Genomic DNA, 22,980 nt, shown 5'->3' on the forward strand with positions numbered 1-22,980 from the left:
ACAGGACAAAAGCTTTCATAACTTTTTTAAATGCACCATCATTATAAATTTTACATCACCTAAAGTCCATCTTTGTTCAAAGTGATTTAATGTAAGTTATATTAAGTAACTTTATGTAGCCCTATATATGTATAATGCTGTTTATGCTATATAGCCTATAGCAGTGATTCTCGTTAAGGACTCCTAAACCTACACGAATTAGACCACCGACCCCCTATTGTCTCAGCATCCTCCATCTGATAAGATGTTTGCTTTTAGATGTTTTATTACAAAAAATGCATGAACCAATGACCAAAATATTCATACATTCTGTCACTGTGTTAATTATTGGATGGATTTACAGTGAAAATAAATCATTCCCCTTTTTGCTGGGGACCCCCGCAAGGACCCAACCACTGCTGGTGTGGTCTATAGGACGCAATACGTACAAATCTCCATGACTACTTTGACTTTTAATTATAAAAAAAAAAAAAAGAAGGCTTTATTGAGCATGCACGTGATGTGTTAATTACGTAGGCTACTGATGTACAACCATCGCTGCCTCTTTATCAGCACACAATAGAGAGACGAGAAATGAGAAGAAACCGACCCGTGACGTCTCCCCCTCGAGCCACCGGGAAGTAATTGTGTCTTGCCAAAAACCGGGGCGGTCGCCTCTCAGATCCCCTCCCGCCGATTGGTCAGAAGCATAGGTGTGTCAGGAGGTGTGTGCGCCATGTCGTCGTCCACCCGTCGCTACGTTGTTTCCTGCAGAGGATGAACGGAGCTTTGACAGCGCGGAGGAAGAAGGCAAACGGAGCTGCGGATCTGCGTGTCGGTGCGTCCCGGGAACAAACATCTCCTTCCTCCGGCAATAGACAGGCGTCCATCCCGGCAACGTCATCTGGAAATGTTTCGGACAGCACCCTCTGAGGTAATTAGTGACCTTGTTCCAAAACTGTGCTTTTATATAAGTGTGATTATAAAGCTTTAAGACGGTTTCCATCATGTTGCATGTTCTCTGGTGAAACTTTTGTTTACTAGCTCAGCTTTATGTTATATATGAGCGTGATATCTCTCTACTGCAGGGAGGAAAAGTTAACTCTACTTGTACTGTATGTATTGAAAAGAAGCTCTACTTCCTGACTAGTCAAGCCTTCACCTGTTTCTGTAATAAACCACACACGCACATACACCCACGTGCTGTCAAGAAAAGCCTCAAAGCATCTGATGAGAGGAAAATGTTTTCTGTCAAGTGGTTTTAATTTCCTTGCCTATGCAGCAGCGATACCAAGAGATATGAGACTTGTTGCAGAGAGATCAGAGAAAGGTCAAAACAGCTGAACCTGAGTCATCAGAAGGCGCTGAGGAAGGAGGGACAGAGCTATTCTTTACTCTGTCTTGGATCTTAAATGACAGGTGAAAAGAAGCCATGAAAAAAGAGCATCTGTATCCAGCTGAACACAGATGGGTCACCCATCTGTGTTTCAGGTCAGCTGTCACCTGTCGTTTAAGATCCAAGACAGAGTAAAGAATAGCTCTGTCCCTCATTTGTCGGCGCCTTCTGATGAGTCAGGTTCAGCTGATTTCAGTTGATTAGTCAACTGTTTTGATAATTTAATTGTGTTGAGTCATTTTTTGAGAAAAAAAAGCCCAAATTCTCTTGTTTCAGCTTCTTAAATGCTGGTTTATTTAGTCCTCTTTGATACTAAACTCAATATCTTTGGCTTGTGGACTGTTGGTCAGGACAAAACAACGCATTTTAGGTTTTGCATCTTGAACTCAAGGAAATCAACATTTTTCACCATTTTTTGACATTTTATAAGCCCAACAACTGATTGATGAATCAATAAAATAATCAACAGATTAGTGGGTAATGAAATTAATCGCTTAAATAATCTCTATTGATTCTGCATGTGTTATATCCCCGATTGTGCCGTCTGCTGTCATGTGTTAACATGCTTATGTTGACGTGTCTCACTGGAGCTCCTGTTTCCTCTCCTCCTGTGACCTAAAGATAGATTGGGACTCTGTCTGGGATTAAAGTTCCCCTGGGAATTAAAACACAATGCCCCGTGAGGTGATGGGAAACATGGGGCCGGACCTCCGTCGTCCATTAAAGAGGAAAAAGTCACATCAGGGTTAGAGAAGAGTTACTTTTAGAGCTACTTTTAACGCACTCAATCCAAATCTATAGCATCTAAAATAAAATTACAGGAAGTTGTGACCTCTAACTACTTTCCATCATGAAGGGGAGACAGCAGCAACATAACTGGTGTCAGTACAGCTTTTTTAACTTCTGTGAGATGGTTAAGAACCAGATTTGGATATGGTTTGGCTTGTGTTGTGTTTGGATGCTTCAAATACTGGATACAACTCAGATGCTGCGCCAAAAAAACGTAAATACCAGAACACACACAGAGTTTTAGAAATATGCCACATGACATGCAAAACAACTACTTCCAGCTTAAGTGTACACTTAGAATGATACTTTCTCAAAATATCACATTTTTGGGACAAGGACAAGACATCGTTGTGGGACGAAAGATGTGTTAATTTTAGGGTGAACTCAATGCACTTAAGTCCAAATGCTGTTTATTGTGTTGCAGAGAACCATTTTTTTCCCCAATCTACCTTCTGATGGAGAAATCCTAGCTAACTGCCGGGAACATCAGTTTGTCACAGGGCCTCAAAGCGAGCTCGGCGGACCAGTTAGACAACAGTTCTCTCATTCTTACTCACCTGTTTTTGTCTGAAAATCCTTCAGTACAAAAGAAGAAAAACAAGACTCATGTTATGTACACTCCATATGCTACAGGACATAATATTCTGTAGGTACAAGCATAGATTCACCCCCTTACATAACAGTGATATACTGTCAGGACCTGACCCCTGAATATGGTGCAACACAGACTAGATAAAAAAGAACAAGCTATGATCAATCATGTCCTTACTGTCTGGCTCTGAGAGTTAACAAATGTACATTTTCTATGCATACAGATAAAGAGAGCACTTTACCTAACTGTCATGTTCACCCATCAGTTCACCCGGCACACATGAACTCTCAACGGTGAAAGTTAAAGTTGCACAATCTCGTATTAGTTTATGTTTCTTCCTCGCTTGGCGTACAGATGTAGGCAGCTGTGTAAACTCAGGTTTTACATTGAGCTCACATGAGCTCTGTGATGGCCCCACTCTCTCTTTGTATTAGATTAGATCAGAGGTATGTTAACTGATTCCTGTTTAAATGATCATGAAAGAAGTAAAGGTGTAATGGTGTGTTCAAGGAGGTTTGGACAGAGATAAACCCAAGAATCAGGCCGCAATCTTTAGTGCAACATTAACATCTGCCACAGTGAATTACTGGAAGTCGGAGAGAGCGTTATAGAACGTACGATGACTCGAACAGATGTCCTTTAGCCTGCTGTGAGCAGCTGGGAGCTCCTGCGAACTCCCTCCCACACATACTTTAAGATCCACTCTGAGAAACAGGCAGACAGGCTAAAAACAATAGACAGGCAGTGGGATAGATAGAGTTCAAGTTTCTAAAAAAGTAGTCTTGTCCATACACTGAGAAGCTATTCATAAAATGTAAACCCTGTGGATGATGTATAGAACAAGTATGTACCCACTAAGTCTCTCCTTAAAGTCTCTGGAGTGTCAGCATTGGTCAATAAATCAAGAGTCAGAGCTTTGCAGCAAACTGAGTGTGTACTTTGGCTGGCAGGTTGGATTAATTGGTGAATCATGCAGCCGAAATAATGCACTACTGTTGACTCTACGGGCATGGTTCACTCAATGTCACAATCACTTACGTATTATGTACTGAACAGCCCTACCTCATTTTGACGTGTATGATATATATCTCCATATCAACTGCATAAGAGACCCACAGTAAAAAGACTTTGATTGTTCATGTTTGCAATGTTCTATTTAGTCTGTGATTTAGTTCCACTCACACACACCTTATTGCTTCTGTAGAAATATAGTATTTAATATGATAATTGCATACTAATATAGTAGTAAGTTACAACCTTTTTTGTCTGCCAACCAGACTCAGAAGTCTCCCTCCTGCCCCATTAAACACACAGTAGTCACCACCAACAGGTACTGTATAAGTAATAATTTTCCAAGAGCCCTGATTTTCTTGTCTACACTGGGAAAAAATGGAAAAAAACTACATTAAGGTATATATAATCATAAATAGTGACATGTATGTCTTGTTTTTTCTTGTTTTTGGCTAATTCAGCTAATTAAATACCTACCTACCTACCTAGCTACCTAAATGCAATTTAAAGTATTTCATCACACTGATGCAAAAATCATATAAGAATCAATATCATCATAAAGCAGTCCTGCTCATTGACTTGCAGCTTTGCCCACAATGGTCTAATACAGCCAGTATTATAAATGGTTGGCAAAATCTGACATATTGTCTCACAGTATACTGTAGGCCTATATCATATCACCCAATCCTAATCCACACTAAAATGTGAAGCCAGCATTTTCTACTCTGGAGACTGTTTTTAAAAAGCTCTGTTTGTTACTGTGGATGGAAAGCCAAAACTGAGAGGAAGAGATGCATTTTTGGCCGTGTTAGTGTGAACATTGTCTCTGCCACCGTAGTCTCATAACACCAGACGATCAGAGATCTCCGCCCACAGAGGTCTGGGGATTTCTGAATGCACAGTAGTTGCTTGAACGGCAGCGAGAATGGCCACTAACAAACCCACACCTCTTACATTTTGTCAAAGACAAGCCTTAACCGGAAATGATGCTTTCCCCCTCATTCTCTTCCGTAGTGAACTGCATGTAACTGCTCCGATATGAAGGGCCGCCCTAAAGACTTTGGATTGGTTCTGCAATGCAGGGTTTTTTTAAACTCTCTAATTGTTTCCACCCAGTTTAAACAACAAAACCTGGGAGATTGTCCTCAGTCTCAATGAACGAAGTGTTTAGAGACTGACCTGTGAGTCTGTTGTCACCATGACAAGATTTGACACACTTTACCCAGAGTTATCTCTCATCAAACTTGTGTAGATCTTAAGCAATGTAAGCACAAATGTTGGTTTGAAAAGAGTGTTTTTTCTCTGTTAAACTTCAAAGTAATCTTAAATGTCCTCCCTCCTTATTTTGTCTCTCTTCTTAGTCTGGTGAGTGAGGGGTTGTCCTCCAAGGTTAGGGTCCCTGTTCCCCAACATGGCAGGGGATCTCTACTGCCCCCCATCCCCACTGGGGGATTCCCTCCTGGACAGCCCGCTGTGTGGAGACCTGATGGAGGATCTTCGTGACATCTCCCAGTCCATAGGAGGTGACACACTGGGATTTGATTTCCCGGAGTACCAGAGCACTGGATCAGGTTCAGAGAGCTCCATAGGACTGGGTGAGTAGTCGGGGGGCATTGTGGTCAGAGGAAGTGTCAAAATTAGCCACAAAAAAATGAAATCCCTGCATTTTCACTACTAAATTCCTAAATGTAAATAAAGATTTAGGGTCTCAAGTATGCTTGATGTTACTGCTGACTGGTCATATGGATCAATACAACTTTGACCCTCTGACCTTCTGGCTCCAGTGTGCCATGTGTAAATTTACTCAAGAGGCCCTGTGTCTGATAAAAGAAGATTAGATACAACTCAGTTTTGTTGTGTCTCCTCCATGATGCCATCTCTACATTGCTGAGCAGCACTTCAAAAAATGGCCGGTGCCTTTTGTAATTTTAGGGAGACACATTAACCAAAATTCTTCAGGTCTTCAGGAGCCACTTATCTATCATAAAGTGAGTGGATAAAGGCAATGGCCTGTTCTCCAGGACTCCTTAGTGTGTGTTGTGAAAAAGGGGATGAATTTATCCTGATTTGTCTGTCTTAGTTTTGATATCACTATGTGTAAACTGTTTGTTAGGACTAAGTTATCAATGTTGGTCTGATTGGTTTTCAGGCTCTAATTATGCTGTATGCAACAATAGAGACAGCAGCTTGTTTTCCTTTTGTTGTAGCTGCTTGTTATCTTAACCCTTACATACTGTTCAGAACAAATTTGACCCTTTTTTTACATTTTAGAGCAGTAAAAACACCCTAAACACATTCCTACAGTGACCCAGAATATACAAAAATGGAAATATTTAATGAATGTGAATGTTTTTTCTCCATAAACACATCCTAAAGAATACACACTCTCTGCTCTCTGAAAGCTTCATTAAGGATTAATCACCCATTTATTAATGACTGATGAGGTACTTATGAATGAAAAATAGATTTGTGGTTCAGAAGTTTGGTATAGAGACTAATTATGAGGGGATACTGTAAAGGGTTAATATATGAACAGTTTGTAATGGTTAAGAAACTTGTAACATTAAGAAACTATAGTTACTCTTAAAACCACTGTTAGTATACATAATCTTTGTTTATTTCCTTCATAATTATCTGTATTTTTCTTACATTTGCCTTCTGTTCATATGATATTGTGCTGTTAAAGCCTTATATTTGTTAAAGTTCTCCTTGCGAGACAGAAATTAAGTTAAAAACAAATAAGGTGGCCAAATCCTTTTGTCTATATAGGCTATGTGCAAAATACTTCAGTCCTTCCCTGTTCAACGTTGTGTTTTTGTTACTCGAGCAGTAAGTATGGATACAACTGAATTTTTAGCAAAACTGCACAAAACATTACAGTACTAAACTTTTTAGCTACACTGAATAATTGAAGACTTGTTAAAAGTAGTGAAGGTTGATCATTTATTAGCTAAAGTGTAGAACAGCCAGTACATTTTAAAGTAAGACTTTTTTCTAAACAGCAGCCACTGTGGCCACAAATGCTACTAATGAGATGCTAAATGCTAATATCTACATAGTGTATACATAGATTAACAGTAGCACAAGTAGAGGTGATAAATCATGAACTCAGTAAACTGACTCAGTCATGCTAGTTACACAGCATTATCTGCTTAACATTAGCCAGTATCATCTGGTCATACCAGACCAAGAAAGTAGCAAAACCCCTGAGTGTACTGAATAGAGGAAGGCTGTGTTTTACTGTTCATGAAATTCAATGTTTAAGCCTTGCTTTAAAGGAATAGTTTGACAATCTGGGAAATCCTCTTATTTGCTTACAGAGAGTTAGAAGAGGAAAACCGATACCACTCTCATATCTGTCCATTAAATATGAAGTTAGCCAGTAGCTCATTAGTGTAACGACTGGAAACAGCTGGTCTGAAGCTCACTTATTAACATGTTATATTTTGTATGATAAATGCACACAAAACAAACAGTTAGCTTAACCTCTGCCAAGCTTGGCTTATGCTAAGCTAGGTTAACTGGCTACTGGCTGTAGCTTTATAATGAGTGGTAACAATCTTCTCTCTTAAGGTGTTTATCAACAAAGGTCTTGAATGACCTGCTCTCCCTCCTACCATAATATGCACCATAATTATAGTGTTCATCATTTATTAAGGGGATATCTAAACTTATTACAAACATTGGATGTCTCAACTTGGAACAGATCTGTCCGGCTCTGAAAGCACTCACTGTTTTCTCTCCTCTGCTGTACTGTCTGCTGTAGACACCTTGACCCCGGCCTCCAGTCCGTCGTCGGGGGTGTGTGGAGCAGCGCCAGGCCCCGAGGAGAACCTCAGCCCCCTCAGCCTGGAGTGCAGGGTGTGCTCAGACAAAGCGTCAGGCTTTCACTATGGGGTGCATGCCTGTGAGGGCTGCAAGGTGAGCAAAGTGCAGCCAGTGCAGACATACTGTATGTATGCACTTTATCATCAATGTGAGAGAGCACATAAAGCCCATACATACATATATATAAATATAACCAGACAGATGAAATCACATTCTGACTCATGATCACTTGTGCTGCAAAGACAAATGTTACTTTCGGTGGCACTGCAATTATCTGTGCAAATGTAACAGAGGTGAAAAACACTACACTACACTACATGCACAAGACATCCACATACATGCATGTAAGCACACATTTCCAAACACATACAAAGCTCGGCATGTGGAGGCGCCTGACCTAGAGGCCAGTGGAAAGTTTCTGAGACATGCAGCCTGGTCATGTGAGGTTGGGGGCATGATGGCCTTGGTTGACTTGTCACCCCTCCCCTGCTTGGCACAGAGCCAAACTGAGTTACGTTAATACACACACACACACACACACACACATGCACACACAAGTTTGCACAGCTATCCTTGTTAGGACATTGCATTTGGCAGCCTAATCCAAACCCTAACTTTAACCATAACCAATTCATGCTTAATGCTAACCTTAACCAGGCTTTGGTCCCCACGAGGACTGCTGGTCCTAACAAGGTCAGTGTAAAACCACATGTGTACACACATGGAGCTGCTGCTCATTCTAATGCTAATTATTACCTTCTCCTCTGATAATTTGATTATCGAGAACCTTGGTTTGCATCTATTTTCTAAAAGGTTTTCATTATCATAGAGGCCTGAAATCCTTTAACCCTACAAGACATTCTTCTTCTGAAATACCTGAGATTCCTGAGCTTTGGAGGATTTCACAAGTACAAAAATGTCGTTTTAAAACTATGAAAGCTGAGAACATACTGTAACTGAGACCACTGGTCTGTGTGTGTGTGTTTGTGTTGAAACCATTAAACCATCATCACTGTATTGTTTGTCAAGTCATGTGAGCCTGTTGTAGACTCATACCTCTCTAAGCTACTAATCTAAGCCCTTGTTTGCTTTTTCTTCATGACTTTTTAACTACTGACCTTGCCTGCTTTAAAGTTTTCCCTGTCCGCCACAGGTCCATCATGTCACTGTGTTTGTTTTACACAACAACAACAAAAACATGATAATCAAGAAATCCAGAGTGTGGTGAAGTTAGACAGAATAGCTCTTGAATGTTCTCCTCTTTGTCTTTCTTCTATAATCACTTCTTTCTCCCAGCTGGAGAGAATCTGGTAGATTTTTTCACTCCTCTGGATTGGCACTGTGCCTTCAATTTCACTCTAATGTATATGAATAGAGAGATATGGACGCAGGCATTTCACAATTTTCATTTCTCTGTCCAAGTTTTGCAGTATGTCCTACCAGTTGCACAACGCACATCTGTGTGTGTTTTTGAGCCCTGAAAAACTAGCCAGCTCCTGTCAGGACTCCACTTTATGACCCACATCTCATTCATCAGAATCACCACAAATAATACTCATCCTGCCGGCCCAGCTGCCCGGCTGCCTGTCTTGGCACACAACCTTTCATTGTGTCAGACCGCTGCTATTCCAGAGTAGGGACATGATGACACTGAACTGTTGGACACTGCACACGTGAGAAGTGTATTTAGACAGCAGCCTGTTCCTAAATTCTCTGACTGATGAGATTGCGCCATCATGGAAAAAATCTGGCTTGTGATATGTAGCAGTCACAATTCACAGTTTCCATGCTGGACGGGCTCTGCGTATCATTTTCAACACCTCCCTTTAGGGGAGGAGCGCTCAATAGTGGGAATGTGGATGGAATGTGCTGCAATGCTATGGTGTGAGGGCTTAAGTCTGTTTTGGTGATAGTACGACATGCATATCGGACCTTAAGAGCAGCATGGCGGTCCATACGGTTAGAGAAAGAGTTCAGAAATGGACAGGTTAATCATATAAGGGGAAGCGTGCCTAACATTCTTTCGGTCTAACTAAAAGATATTTGCCCTTCAGGAAACATTGCACAATAAATCTGTTTGCGTACGTCTCTAGTCTTATTACTCACCTCTCACAGCTGTATATCACAGGGCTGATCTCTGGTCGTGTCTGTACACACATACACAGACATGCAAAGACATGCATGCTGTAAACACATACATCTGTTTTTTTCCCTACTTGTGCAGCTCAGTTGTTTTGTAATGTATTTCTGAATACTATCATATGGTGCTAAACTGCACCATATGCTTTTCCTTTCGCCATTTTCGTGAAGATTACACGCACAAAATTTATTTATTTTTTTGGTCAAGAATGACACAAATTTTCCATGACAGCTAGAGTGACGTATGAAACCTGTAACAACCTCATGTCGTAACTGCTCTTCATCATAAAGGCAGACTTGTGTAAGATGATGGCTGATATGTTGCATGTGGCTCGATTTATATCACCAGAAAATCCATATTCCCTTTTTGACAGTGAGGGGTGAGGGATGTCCTGACTGAAATTTCAGTGATGTGTATAGGTGTGTGAGAGTATGTGTCAGAGGATCATATGCTTTTGACACGTGTTGTGTGTGTCAGCCCGCTGCTCTGCATCTTCATGTGTGTGTTCGAAGGTCGTGGGACATCTCGTCCGATCTGCCTTCTTCTTCAGAAAGGTCAGAGTCTACTGTACACCTCTCTTTAAGAATAGATGTAATTCCACTGGAGTGCAATCCAAAATGTAATGTAACACTGGTCCTGTAAAGGCTTAAAATATACAGAATATATGTACGGTAAAATAAGGTGCTGAAGATTTAAGCATCTGCCATATGGCATATATGGTACTCAACAGATGAATGGATTACCAGAGACTGATCTCTGTGATCAGATTTCATGGATAGATGTTCCCTCTTAACCCTCCTGTTATCCTAAGGGCCAAAAATGACTCATTCGTGAGTTCAACACCAGAGAAACCCTCCGAAATCAAATGTTTTCAAGATTAATAGGAAATTTTCTTAATGCAAAATTTATTTCTGGTTTAAAATTATGTTAAGAGGCTTCATGAAAGAGATGTGGCTAAGGTGGGTTATTTTTTACGCTGAGTGTGAGGGAAGTATTCAGAATATAAAGACATCAAGAGGGTTAACTGATTTTCTTGTGGGTTTAAGTACTAGAAAAGTATTTGTGTTTTTTGTGCACCTAAATCAGAATGTTTTAATGTGAGCCTCAAATGAAATAACTTAAGCTTTGGCCTGTCTGTCTCAACCAGGGTTTCTTCAGGAGGACCATCCGGCTAAAGCTGGAGTATGACAAGTGTGAACGCAACTGCAAAATCCAGAAGAAAAACCGCAACAAGTGCCAATACTGCCGATTCCACAAGTGCCTCTCTGTGGGCATGTCCCACAACGGTAAGGCCTGACTCCTCCAAAGTAGTAGAATATACATAATGAATAACAGCCAATGTAATTGTGTAGTTAATTAATTTGTTAGAGGAAATATGTGTGATCATAACCAATCACTCACTGAAATCATACTCTAATCCAAGTGTCCATTGAAAGAACTTGCAATTAAGTGAGTGCTGTTACATAAAACTTGGCTCATGACGTCTTAAGTCAACACCGTAGTTTATTATTATTAAGATTTACAACAAAAGCAGGACATGTCCTTCTGTGATTTGGCTCCAGTTCAATGTGCTTTACATTGACTGGGTTTTTATAGAACAGTGTCCTGCAGGAGCCTGCTTGACATTGAGAAAACACAGGACCATATAGCTCCACATCTGGCCTGTCATCTGCGCTGACTTCTGAGGGGTCACTGGGTTTGTTACTGTGGCCTCCCGCTGCAGACAGGACAGTGTCAGAAACCTGAGAGGAAGACAACACGTTGTCCTCAGAAGAGAAGAAAGAGGACAGACTGCACCATGTCATTTGTGGGCAAATTTTTGTGTGTGTCGGCACGCGTGTATAGTTGCTTTAGGAGGATATTTTGGATGTCAGCATTTAATATCTCTATGTGAAGATTAATTGTTAGATCATTCTAGCTGTTTCTGATGATAAATGTCTCCACGCACCAGCCATCCGGTTTGGTCGGATGCCCCAGGCGGAGAAGCTGAAGCTCAAGGCGGAAAGTAAGATGGTAGAGAAAGAAGAGGCAAGCCCTATGCTGTCCGACCACAAGATTCTGGTGAGGCAGATCCACGAAGCCTACATGAAGAACTTCAACATGAACAAGGCGAGAGCTCGGCTCATACTCACCGGAAAGACTAGCAAGCCGGTAAAGGGGGGGAAAAAAGCCAGACAAAAATTTCTGTTTCTCTCTTCTGTCCTCTTCTGTGTCACCTTCCAACAACCTCTCCTCTATATTTCCCAGCAGCCGTTCATCATCCACGACATGGAGACGTTCCAGCTAGCAGAGAAGACCTTAGCGGCCCATATGGTAAACAGTGACTATCTGGAGCCGGACAGCAGCCTTCAAGCTGGAGATGTAGTTCCGGCTTTGGGGTGCGGGGAGCTCCAGCAGAGGGAGGCTGAAGCCAGGCTCTTCCACTGCTGCCAGAGCACCTCGGTGGAGACCGTGACAGAGCTGACGGAGTTCGCCAAGGCGGTGCCGGGTTTCCAGAGCTTGGATTTAAATGATCAGGTGAGTTTAGGGCGCCGTATAGGTCATCCATCTTCCTGTCATTCCACGTGAGAAAAGTACAGATGGCATGCTTTGTCTTCCTCATCATGTGTCTCCTAAATGTACCCAGAATTAAATCTAAATCAAGTGAAAGTGCATTTAGTCACTATGGTGCTGTTCTCTGGAACAAACTGCCTGATGACCTGAGATCTGCTACAACTGTATCTTCTTTTAAAAGCAGTCTTAAAACATTGTTTTTCTCCCAGGCTTTTGGTAGTTAGTGTTTGTGTGTGTGTGTCTGCTGTAGTTCATGTGTGAATGCTGTTGTAGGAATAGGACAGGGGTTATAAAAAGCTGAATTTTATGTATGTATGTGTGTGTGTTGTATGAATGACTGAAAGGTTATTTTATTTATGTGGAGTATTTTATATATGGGTTTTCTGTCTCATCTGTTTGTTTTCTGTCTTTTACTCTTAAGCACACCTGTGTATGAAATGTGCTATACAAATAAAATTGTCTTGACTCATATTTAGGTCACTCTCTTGAAGTACGGTGTTTATGAAGCCCTCTTCACCCTCCTGGCTTCCTGCATGAACAAAGACGGCCTCCTGGTGGCCCGCGGCGGAGGCTTCATCACCCGTGAGTTCCTCAAGAGCCTCCGGCGGCCATTTAGCGACATGATGGAGCCCAAGTTCCAGTTTGCCACACGCTTCAACTCCCTAGAGCTCGACGACAGTGACCTGGCCCTTTTTGTGGCCGCCATTATCTGCTGCGGAGGTAACTTGACGTTGTGTGGATGATTTTTAAAGTGCGTAAAATGGCAAAGAAACCGAATCCTCCATCTTTCTTTCTCTGCCTGATCCCTTCCCTCCCAGACCGTCCAGGCCTGGTGAATGTGCCTCTTGTGGAGCAGCTGCAGGAGAGTATCATACAGGCGCTACGGCTCCACCTGCTGGCCAACCATCCAGACGACACCTTCCTCTTCCCCAGACTGCTGCAGAAACTGGCTGACCTCCGTGAACTGGTTACTGAACACGCTCAGTTAGTGCAGGAAATCAAGACAACAGAAGACACGTCGCTGCACCCACTCCTGCAAGAGATATACAGGGACATGTACTAAGAAGCTAACACATGGTCATGTATGGGGACATGTATTAAAATGTTAATGTATGCCAGGTAAAATGCTCAAATCCGGGTGTACATAAACATTTACTATCATGCATATCAATGTACTGTATGTAGCTTATGTATCTGTTTCTGGATGCGCAGCGCTGTGATCTGCTGAGGTTGTATTTAGACCATGTGACACTAAAACTGTACTGCAACAAAACAGGAAAGGCAGCTCTTGTAGGTGGCTGCTTCAATGAAAGGGGGGACAGTGGGAAACACACTTTTTGAAATTACACCATCTATGTGTACTGATATTTTCAAATGCAGTAATTTGTACTTACAACACCCAGTTTGCTGTGGGTGCAAGCTTTTAACCTACAGACTCAAGTACTAAACAGATGTTAAACAGGGATTAGGCTATGCAAATATGCATAGCATTTAAAATGGGTGTACAAATTATAAAGATACACAGACATGACTGCTACACTCATGTATGCACTGAAGCTAAATACTCATAGTGCCTGTGAACGATGCTGAAGCGAAGAAGCTGCTGAGACTCAAAATCAAACATATTCACACATATTTAATATTATTTAAAAGGACTTTGGATGTGTCTAATATCACTGTTATATCCTTGAATGTGTATCAGTGCCTTACTGAAGTGGCCTCGACCATTTTGAGATTAATGGATTCATGAAAGACGTGTCGTAATGTTTCCTTGGCTTAGTCTCATATTTGTGTTTCCTTTATTTTGACCACCCCTTATACATTCACCAAATACATAAAAATACATTGTAAAGTATCTTTTTAACCATAGGGTAGATTTATAACTACTTAATGTTGGACCAGGGTTTGAACCACGTTCTCATACAGTATTAAATTGTGAACAGTGGTGCATTTTTATCAGGAACTTACCTGCAAGGAGCCTGTCTTCTACTGTAATCATTTGAAAACACTGCAATTTCACGGGTCATGTGTTAATATTAATCCTTCATTCTACTGCCAAAAATTAACACAACATCATAGCTCACTTTTAACCTATTGTTCCAGATCAGTGTTACTGAGTACAAAACATTTCGTACAAATCCTGCCATCAAAACACCTTTTTTTTTTTCAAGAAAAAAACCCCAGTATTGGCCGGTATTGAGTCGCTTGTTTTGACCACAAACACAATAATCTGTTGAGCTGGTTTCTGTATTATTTTGTAAATATAACAAGAATGTGGTGACCGCAGGGAAAGGGATGTGTGTATCTGCAGGTCTCACTAAGGGGAGCTGATGGGCCTTATTTACTGGACATAGACTTCACCTCCTCATGTAGAACTGAAATGTTATTTCTTGTAATAATGAAACTGTTAATGTTTTTTTTTTTATTATTATCATAGGTGTACAATAAAAAATGCATTTGCTGTTTCAATACGTGATAGCCTAAAATAAAGTAATATATTTTAACTGTCATATTTGCAATGGCCTGACTTATTTACTTGTCTATAATGATGCCAATATTATCTGTTCATCTGATTCAGACCATGCTTTTCAAATAGATCAGCCTTTTTTCACAGCAGATATGCTGAGGTATTATTATCAGAAAAGCACAGGTGGAACTAATAATGTTAATTATAGCTTTGTTCCATTTACCCCAGTGAGCCATTAATGGTAATCACACCTGTGCTTTTTCTTTAATGACACGTTAAAATGTCTGCTGTAAAAACGGATTACCTCAGGATTATTTTTTGCAATGAAAATAGCCCATGCCATTGATTTTGTCTGGTTAAATAAGCTTTAATATCATTTTTATATATAAAACAGGGAGTTTGAAGCATCTTAATAATGTGATAAAACTGTCTTCCCTCAGAGATGTGGAATATTAGATCACGTTTGGAGTTTTCTATTCATTTGTCAATAAATGTATTAATAAATTCAGATGACAAAGCTATGGTAGCTAAAATATCTCGATATTTTTTTAAAAATATTTTTATTTTTAACCACGCTTGACAATTATTTATATGTCATGGATATTGCTCCCCCAGGCCATTAGGTGGCGGTAAAGCTTCATGAAACAACATGACTGCACTCCATATCAAAACCAGGAACTACAGCTCCTCTGCTTTGAACGATGGAGCAAAGTACAAGTGAATCCCCTCAAAAAACATTTACCTGCCAGTTGTGTGGTTTAAGTAGTCCTTTTACGTACTACGGCCAGAAACCACCAAACACCAGAGCCATTGTGTAAGTGCAAATTAAGTAAAACGCTCCTTTTAGTGCTCTGCAGCAAGCTATGCTAATGCTAATGATGCTAGCTGCGACGTGACTGCGTTTTATCAACACAGCTACAAAACTGCAGTATTAACTGCCTTAAGGCACACTTATGTCGTGTTTCTGGAACATAAATTAAGTAATAATCCACTTCTGTTTGTCCTCTCTGTTGCTCAACAGGTTGCTAGAGGAGTGTTTTGTGACCAAGGACCCCTTCTGTCCGGACAAGGAAAAGTTTCTTATTCTGGGTTCAAACTGCAGCCTGTGCAGCCAGTGTGTCTGTGTTGGATCGGTAGGATAAATACATTAAATTGCGTTGCTACGGTCTGTTTTTTTTTTTTTTTTGCCACAAACTAAATATGTGATTTCAGTTCAGGACATGGTTAATACCTGTATGCACAAATGTTATCATGCCCCTCCCGGGACCAATGAAATCAGTCTAGATAAGTGTGTGTGTTTACATGCAGCACAAGCAAATATTATTGGGTGAGGCAACAGTAAAATCTTAAACTGCAATATGTAGGGACAGAAGAAAACTGCATGTCCATTTTGATTTGGAAAATCAAGCTGTCATAGTTCTCCACTTGGCATCAGTTGACCTTGCAGAAGCATCACTCCTGCAGCTTTGATGTTTTCTTTTAGATGACTTTTGCAATCATGCGGTATATGTGAAATTAATGTTGAAATCAATTAATCCAGTTTCTCTAATAGGTAATAAGAACATTTCTAAAAAGGTCTCCCAGTCTTGGAATAAATGTGACTGGTCATATATATCCAGAGCTTTATGTGAAAATAGCACACTAGTGCTGAACTTTGTTTCTCTCCTCTTTCAGGACTGCAGTCTCTTCTACACCAAGAGGTTCTGCATGCAGTGTGTGAACAAGCACTTGGACCAGTTTCCCCATCAGATTCAGGCTGAGCTGGCCAAGAAGAGGCAGAGCTCCCAGACGGCCGTCTCATGACACCGGGCAAGAGGTCCTTAACCTGCTCACCCATCTAAGACCAAATCTGAATAACTTATGGTCGTAAAGCACCAAATGTGTTTAAGTGCTTTTCCAGCACTTCAGATCAAACACCAGACTTTCAAAACACCATACAGGAAAAGACAAGTTCCTGGACTTTATTAGCATAGCTCTGGGTTATTATTCTTTTGGCAGAAAATGAACACATACATTAAAAACTGAGGCTGCTGTATTAGCCTACTGGGTGTTATTTGTTTATTGGAGGGAGTTTTTTTTTTTTTTTTTTTTTAAGAAGTGAGCTGCAGGTGTGACTGTTGTTGCTGGACTCCTATCAGGTTTTGGTTGCAGGCTCAGAATAATCCTTCCCTCGTGTCCAGCAATTAAAAATGGCCTCCGATTTAAAATCTGATGTCATGTACTGTTTGTGGATAATTGCCCTGCAGTTGCTCTGAATCCTGTGTTTAAAGGAAAAAAGGCCATTAGAGGCATGGCAGCATTTTCAAAAGATGTGGGTTTCGGGTGTTTTATTCAGTGGAGCACATTTCCTATCATTATGGCCCTTTACTATATTAATTAATAATCAGATACGGATGTACAGTGTTTAACATTATAGCTAATATCTCATCAGTTATTTCCATGATGGTCATTACAGACCACTGCCTTATTCAGCAACTATTCTAGCTCCCTGCAAACAGTTTCAACAATATAACTAGGCATGATTCAAATGAAGATGTGGAAGTAATAGCGTTTCCCAAGACCAGTTGCTATGCACATTGAAAACCAGATTCATGTTTCCACTGCCCTTGCAATGGAAAGAAATTATTAACTTGGCTACAATCTCTTTTTGAACTTGATGAATTATGCCTGTTGCACAATTTTTAATGCGCCTTTTTTTTTTAATGAGAAAATGCATTACTTTTCAACGACACATGTTAACAGTGTTTATATGTCCTATTCTGACAAATGGGTGCTTCCTTGGATGTTTTGACATTGATGCATCCTTCTTAAGGGTCTATTAGTGCTCTCCCTTTGAGTTATGCATACATGGTCAGAGGTCACACTGTGGAGTCAAAAAAGGATTGTACTTTGTGTTACACTATGATGTTCGTTTTAGTAACAATCTGATGCAGTTGCGTCATCTCACTGAGTTACATTGTGTAATGTTATTCCCATTTTCGTCATGTTTAAAATACACATTTTGCAACGTCAAACCAAGTTTTTCAACAAACAAAGGTGGTTCAAACTGCACACAGACATGACAGTGAAATATCTATGGTGATAGGTATTTTTAGGTAGTGGAGAACTCTCATACTTGAGCAGAATCATCTAAAGGCTTCATATTCTGGATTATCTAGTTCATACTGTCTTTTTTTTCTCTCTGAAGGTCAGAGAATGAGCCCTAATATGTTCAGTTGTCTTGATATTATTTGCAAAACAAGTGGAAAAAAAACAAGTACTACCCTTAAAGCATCGGTTCAGCATGTAAGACCTAAACAAAACCTTCTCCTGCCTTGTTTTTCACTTGCCCGTCTATTCAGTTTGGTCAGAATCTGTTTTCATATCAAGGATCGCTCTGTACAACACTGCATAGTTTGCAGCAGCGTAAACACATTATGGATTAAGTGTGATCCCGACGATAACATCGATATAACAGATGGCCTCGCTGTATTTATCACGAGATGTTTGACTCTTTTCGAGGGTTAATTGAAACAGCATGGCCTTAAAGGCAGGCCCAGTGATTTTTACTGGCAAAAGCTGCAGAGGAATGCGGAGTGACACTCGCTGCAGAGTTGAAGCTAGGACAACATACACAACTTGTGACCGGGAGTGTATGTGTATTTTTATCGTACTTCCATATCTATAGTGTATTATGGTTTTATGATAATGAAAGCTGTATATTTAAATTGCACTGTAAAGCTCAAATAAGGACAAGAGTTGAAAATTAGCAAGAGCTATAAACTCTCTTTGCAGCACATCAGTTTCATGCTCTGTATTATGTTACACTACATCGTCCTTATTAAATAAATTAAAACAGAAAAAAGACAGTCGTGCTTACTGTTGCTTATGCATTCACTCAGTTCCTACAGGGTTGCTCTGCAGCTTTCAGATGTACAGAAAATAAATGAGATCATTACCAGGTCTTGACATAAACACCAATTAAAGTCTTGAACCTTTAAGATGCAAACTGAAAACCCTCAGAAGGAAATGACCCTCAATTTCAAGGTTTTTTTTTTTTTTGTTTGTTTTTTTTTTTAAAAAAAAGCTGCTGCTCCACTTTCTATTTCCTTGCTGGTGTTTAAAATCCAAGCACACACAAGCAATTACAACCAGTGAAGCACACAAACCACCCCTGTGGCACCAGTGGCAAAGTCTGACAGCGATAGGCACCGCGCCAACGATGACGGAAGGCTTTTCTGCTCAAGAGCTGATGTCATCGGATGCCAAGAGACAGATTTGTGGGGTTTTGTTGTTGTTTTCCTGCACAAAATCTCACTCTAGTGTCTCATAGTCCTTCAGTAACCTTGAGACTGTAACTGAATAGATTTACACTGATTGAATCAAGTGTGCTTAAGCCATTAATGTGACACCAAATCAGATCAGGCAGTGATATCTGTCAGCACTCGTACAATCATTTGATGATTGATTCATGTGATAGTATTAGCAGCCTGGAGCGAGACCTCAGCCTGGAGCTCCTGCAGCAAGATAACATTTTTTTCTTCAGTGTTGTTTTCTTATCAGATATGACATTTGAAACAATTAGCCGATGCATTTCACCCACCACAGCTTTACAGTGCATGAACACAGGGATACAAATGACAGTTAATGAGATCAAATGAAATCTGTGAGCATTATGTGCTCAGTTAAACCAGCTGGGATAAATCAGGTGTTAACGGAGAGATAAAACATAATAACGCACTCTTTATAACTACCACCTCCCTTCTGTTGGCTTTTTCATATGTACTTAACTAATCAAACTAATTAATTAGGCCATATTCATGTGTAGAGTTAATCCAATCCTGCTCTGTGTTGTTGTTGCCCCTGTTCGACTTTAAGAGAGCTCTATGGGCGGTCCATAGTTCGCAGACCAATGAATCGCCTTCTCTGTTTAAATACTCCTTGATGTCAACTTTCCTTCTTCACTCGTAGCTCCCTCTAACGCCATGTTGGCTGTTATGACTTGACTTGTTGTTTTCATCAGCTTTACTACGGACTTTGACAGGAGTGGCTCTCTTAAATCCCCCTGCGCATTTGGAGACGCTTTATTCCAATTTTTGCGCGTCACGTGTTTTGGATGATACGCGCGGAGTATGCATGCAGCATTCCCCTGACTTTGCTTTTGAAAGGAATACTACTTGGAATTAGCAGTCTTTGAAAGGGTTTGGTTGTTGTTTGTGTTTTTTTCCCCCTTGTCATATGTGCAACAAAATGTCAGATGTTCGCCTTTCTAATGCGAGCCCGACATTGGAGAGGGTGGATGCGCGGCAGCCAGACAACGTCAGACCTCCGGTCCGTAGAAATCTCTTCGGTTCACCTGATCGAGAGGAGTTACGGAGGTATATGACAGCTACGATTCAGGATGAAGTGCAGGGTTTCGTTGAGACGTATAATTTCGACCCCGTCAACAACAGACCGACCTCTCCGGGTAATTTCGAGTGGCAAGAGGACAGCGACGCACCGGAGTTTTATCGCAGACCGCCTCACGGTAGCCAGCGGCCCCAGCGAAATGTGGACTTGCCTGTGGATGACCGACAGGATGCCGCGGAGGAGAACGAGAGGCAGTCGGTTCGCCTTCAAAACAGAGACGGTTCAAGGAAAAGACCCTCAGGAGATTCAGGTGATCACTCTTTACTTGTTGAGGCTGTCACGCACTTTTGTTCCCCCGGTGTAGGCGCACCCTGTGTGCCCCCTGTGCCGCAATGCAGAGGCGCGCAAGCAACAGTTGTGTCCGGAGTTGAACCGTGCGCTGCGATCGCGGTGGATGTGTGTCTGAAAACAAAGTGAAGCATGGCGCAAAGCACCCGGGAGAGCAAGGAAGCAAACTCAACATTTCTTTACACATGTTAAAGTTATTTAATCTTGTTATTTATTGTGACAACACAGTGCACGTTTGCTTAGACGATCGCGTATTACGTCGTAGTTCGCATTTCCCTTTTCTCATAAGTCGGGTTATTCTCGGTAATAGTGAAATTTCTGCAGCAGCAGCAGCAGCAGCAGAAGCCTACCGAGACTGTCAGGTGCTTTTCAAAGAGGACGTGCAGCTTTACACGCCAACAACTTTTCAGCGTGTTTTTTTTTCAATTATTATTATTGTCTGCCAGGTCCCTGTTCCAGCGAGTGTCAGAGTAAAAGGTCGCATACCGACGAAGATGATGATGACGACCCGTCGGGAGGTGCAGGAAATCAGGCTGTTAAAGCCGTGGAGGAGACCCACAGCAGGCCAGACAACAGCGCGGAGGTCCAGTGAAAAACAGTGCCAGGTTAGAAATCAGTGTCTCACTTTTGCACTATTGTTAAGGGTTTTGACTTGTTGATAACACACAGATTTTCAGTGCGTTAAATCGTGATGATCGGCTTTCATATTACCTGACAAGAGAGTGTTTTGTTTACTTGTTTATCACCAGCATCTTTAACATACAGCACAGTTGTGAAAGTACACATTTCTTTCTTGCACGCAGCACTAACACGTCATCAGCCTAACTTGCACATTGTTGTATTATCCTCATGAGCCCTTCATAGTATGACTGTACACCCTGTGTGTGTGTGTGTGTGCGTGTGTGTGTGTGTGTGTGTGTGTGTGTGTGTGAATGCGTGTGTGTCTGCATTAGGGATATCAAGCATGAGCAAACTGCTTTTTCAGTTGCACCATTCAACAGCCTGTTTCCTCTTTATATCCCACAGTGCAGGGAGACTTGTTGCTGGTGGAATACTGTGTAGCCTTGCTCAGCATCTGACAGACCGGAGAAAGAAAAACAAAAGCAGCCTTTCCTACGAAGGGAGGAGGAGAGGCTGCACAAGCACTGAATATGTACACTAGCAAGTTTTGGCACTCATTTAAATTAAATTGCCTCAGAAGCAGCAGACGATGTAGCAGTGTGCAAATGGATTTTTGCTCATTTTTTTTATTACTACCTATGTTTCAGATGTAGCACATAAAAAAGCATAATATGCTTTTCATACCTTTTGTTAAATGTATTTGAATAAGTGTGTGAATTTGACTCGGGGGATTGCAGTGCAATTTCCAAAAGAGAAATATTATTTTGTTAAAGTGGTCATATTGTATCATTATTCAGGTAATTGATGTAAGTTAAAAATGCAGATTTCAAAAGTCAGGGTTATGTGGAAACAAAATGTCTTCACTTTTTCTATGGCTTTATGTGTCCCAGTGTTATATCTTTGTTTTTGAAGGCCCAGATGGCCACACTGTTGAGGGTCCATCTAACTGGGAATAGCCATGATAGATAAAGTTTACATGCAAATAATGTCTCCTTATTTCCCCAATTTTATTTCATTATCTTTTTTTTTTAATTTTATTTTTTTTAGGGGTTTTTGCCAAAGTTTGTGCCTTTTTTGTATGGGGAGGGGGGTGGGTGGCTAAACTGCTGAGCAATATCCAACCAAATTTAACAATATTTGCTAATAGTCCTAAGAATTAGCTTTCTATTTTTAAATTAGGTGTTTTAATATTTTAGTGACTTATATGTCACACACCGTATCCCCCCCTCTTGTAATAAATGGTGTAGTCCAGATTAACATAGGTCAAACTTGTAAAAAAAAAAAAAAAAAAAAATCACTGGGCTACTTTTATGCAAATATGTGAATCAAAGATTTGTCTCTTGTGGTGTGAAATTCATGTGGAACATGTAATTGCACTATTGTTAATTTCTCATTCTTGTGAGGGCAGAAAAACAAAGTTACACTGCCTCAGTTGGTGTAAAACTTTGAAGTGTACCTGTGTGTCTTTTTTTTTTTCTTTTTTTTTTTTTTTGAAAAACACTGAAAATATTATACTAACTTATTTATGTTGAGCTTTTTTTGTGGGTGTATGTATAGCTTCCCAAAGCGACATTTTTGTGCATTTTGTGCATTTTTGTAAATATATATTTTCATTATTGTTTTTAAGATAAACTGAGCCTAATAATCGATTTTATACGTGTGTTTTGTATATTTTTTTTCTTCAATCTGCAATCTGATTGATTAAAAAGTAATGCTGGTGTAATGAATACATGAGCTCACTATTTTGATTCCAAAGCACACAACCACTCCTCCTTTAACAAACACACACACACACAAAATTTAAAGTCCCCCTCCACTCGAAAAGTTGTTTTTCTTCTTGTTCCTACAGTTGAATATTTGAGCTTCTCTGTGCTGAATGATGTATGTGCAGAGTTTGACACTTGAGGGCTGTTTACACATTCATCTGC

At 40.6% G+C, this 22,980-nt stretch overlaps 3 protein-coding genes across 5 annotated transcripts; all 3 read left to right on the forward strand.

Moving 5' to 3' along the window:
• Nucleotides 1–576: 576 nt before the first annotated feature.
• LOC137176201 (peroxisome proliferator-activated receptor alpha-like) lies at nt 577–14,798 on the forward strand. 3 transcript variants are annotated; one of them, XM_067582336.1, is made up of 8 exons: nt 577–913; nt 5,129–5,362; nt 7,534–7,688; nt 10,883–11,021; nt 11,687–11,844; nt 11,986–12,252; nt 12,765–13,008; nt 13,107–14,798. In XM_067582336.1, exons 2-8 carry the CDS (start codon nt 5,179–5,181, stop codon nt 13,349–13,351), a joined length of 1,392 nt encoding a protein of 463 aa, XP_067438437.1. In that variant the 5' UTR covers nt 577–913; nt 5,129–5,178; the 3' UTR covers nt 13,352–14,798. The 3 variants fall into 3 exon arrangements, with proteins under 3 accessions (XP_067438437.1, XP_067438435.1, XP_067438436.1); XM_067582334.1 differs by having other exon boundaries at nt 579–913; nt 11,687–11,886; nt 11,983–12,252; XM_067582335.1 differs by having other exon boundaries at nt 588–913; nt 11,687–11,886.
• Nucleotides 14,799–15,386: 588 nt separating this feature from the next.
• On the forward strand, nt 15,387–16,793 carry cdpf1 (cysteine rich DPF motif domain containing 1). Its single transcript, XM_067581461.1, has 3 exons — nt 15,387–15,569; nt 15,777–15,888; nt 16,430–16,793. The coding sequence occupies exons 1-3, from the start codon at nt 15,457–15,459 to the stop codon at nt 16,556–16,558; spliced, it is 354 nt and encodes a 117-aa protein (XP_067437562.1). The 5' UTR covers nt 15,387–15,456; the 3' UTR covers nt 16,559–16,793.
• Nucleotides 16,794–19,685: 2,892 nt separating this feature from the next.
• cdkn1ba (cyclin dependent kinase inhibitor 1Ba) lies at nt 19,686–22,779 on the forward strand. Its single transcript, XM_067581460.1, has 3 exons — nt 19,686–20,393; nt 20,878–21,036; nt 21,458–22,779. The coding sequence occupies exons 1-2, from the start codon at nt 19,973–19,975 to the stop codon at nt 21,021–21,023; spliced, it is 567 nt and encodes a 188-aa protein (XP_067437561.1). The 5' UTR covers nt 19,686–19,972; the 3' UTR covers nt 21,024–21,036; nt 21,458–22,779.
• Nucleotides 22,780–22,980: the final 201 nt, after the last annotated feature.

The sequence above is a fragment of the Thunnus thynnus genome, chromosome 23 (assembly GCF_963924715.1).
Source record: "Thunnus thynnus chromosome 23, fThuThy2.1, whole genome shotgun sequence".
NCBI lineage: Eukaryota > Metazoa > Chordata > Actinopteri > Scombriformes > Scombridae > Thunnus > Thunnus thynnus.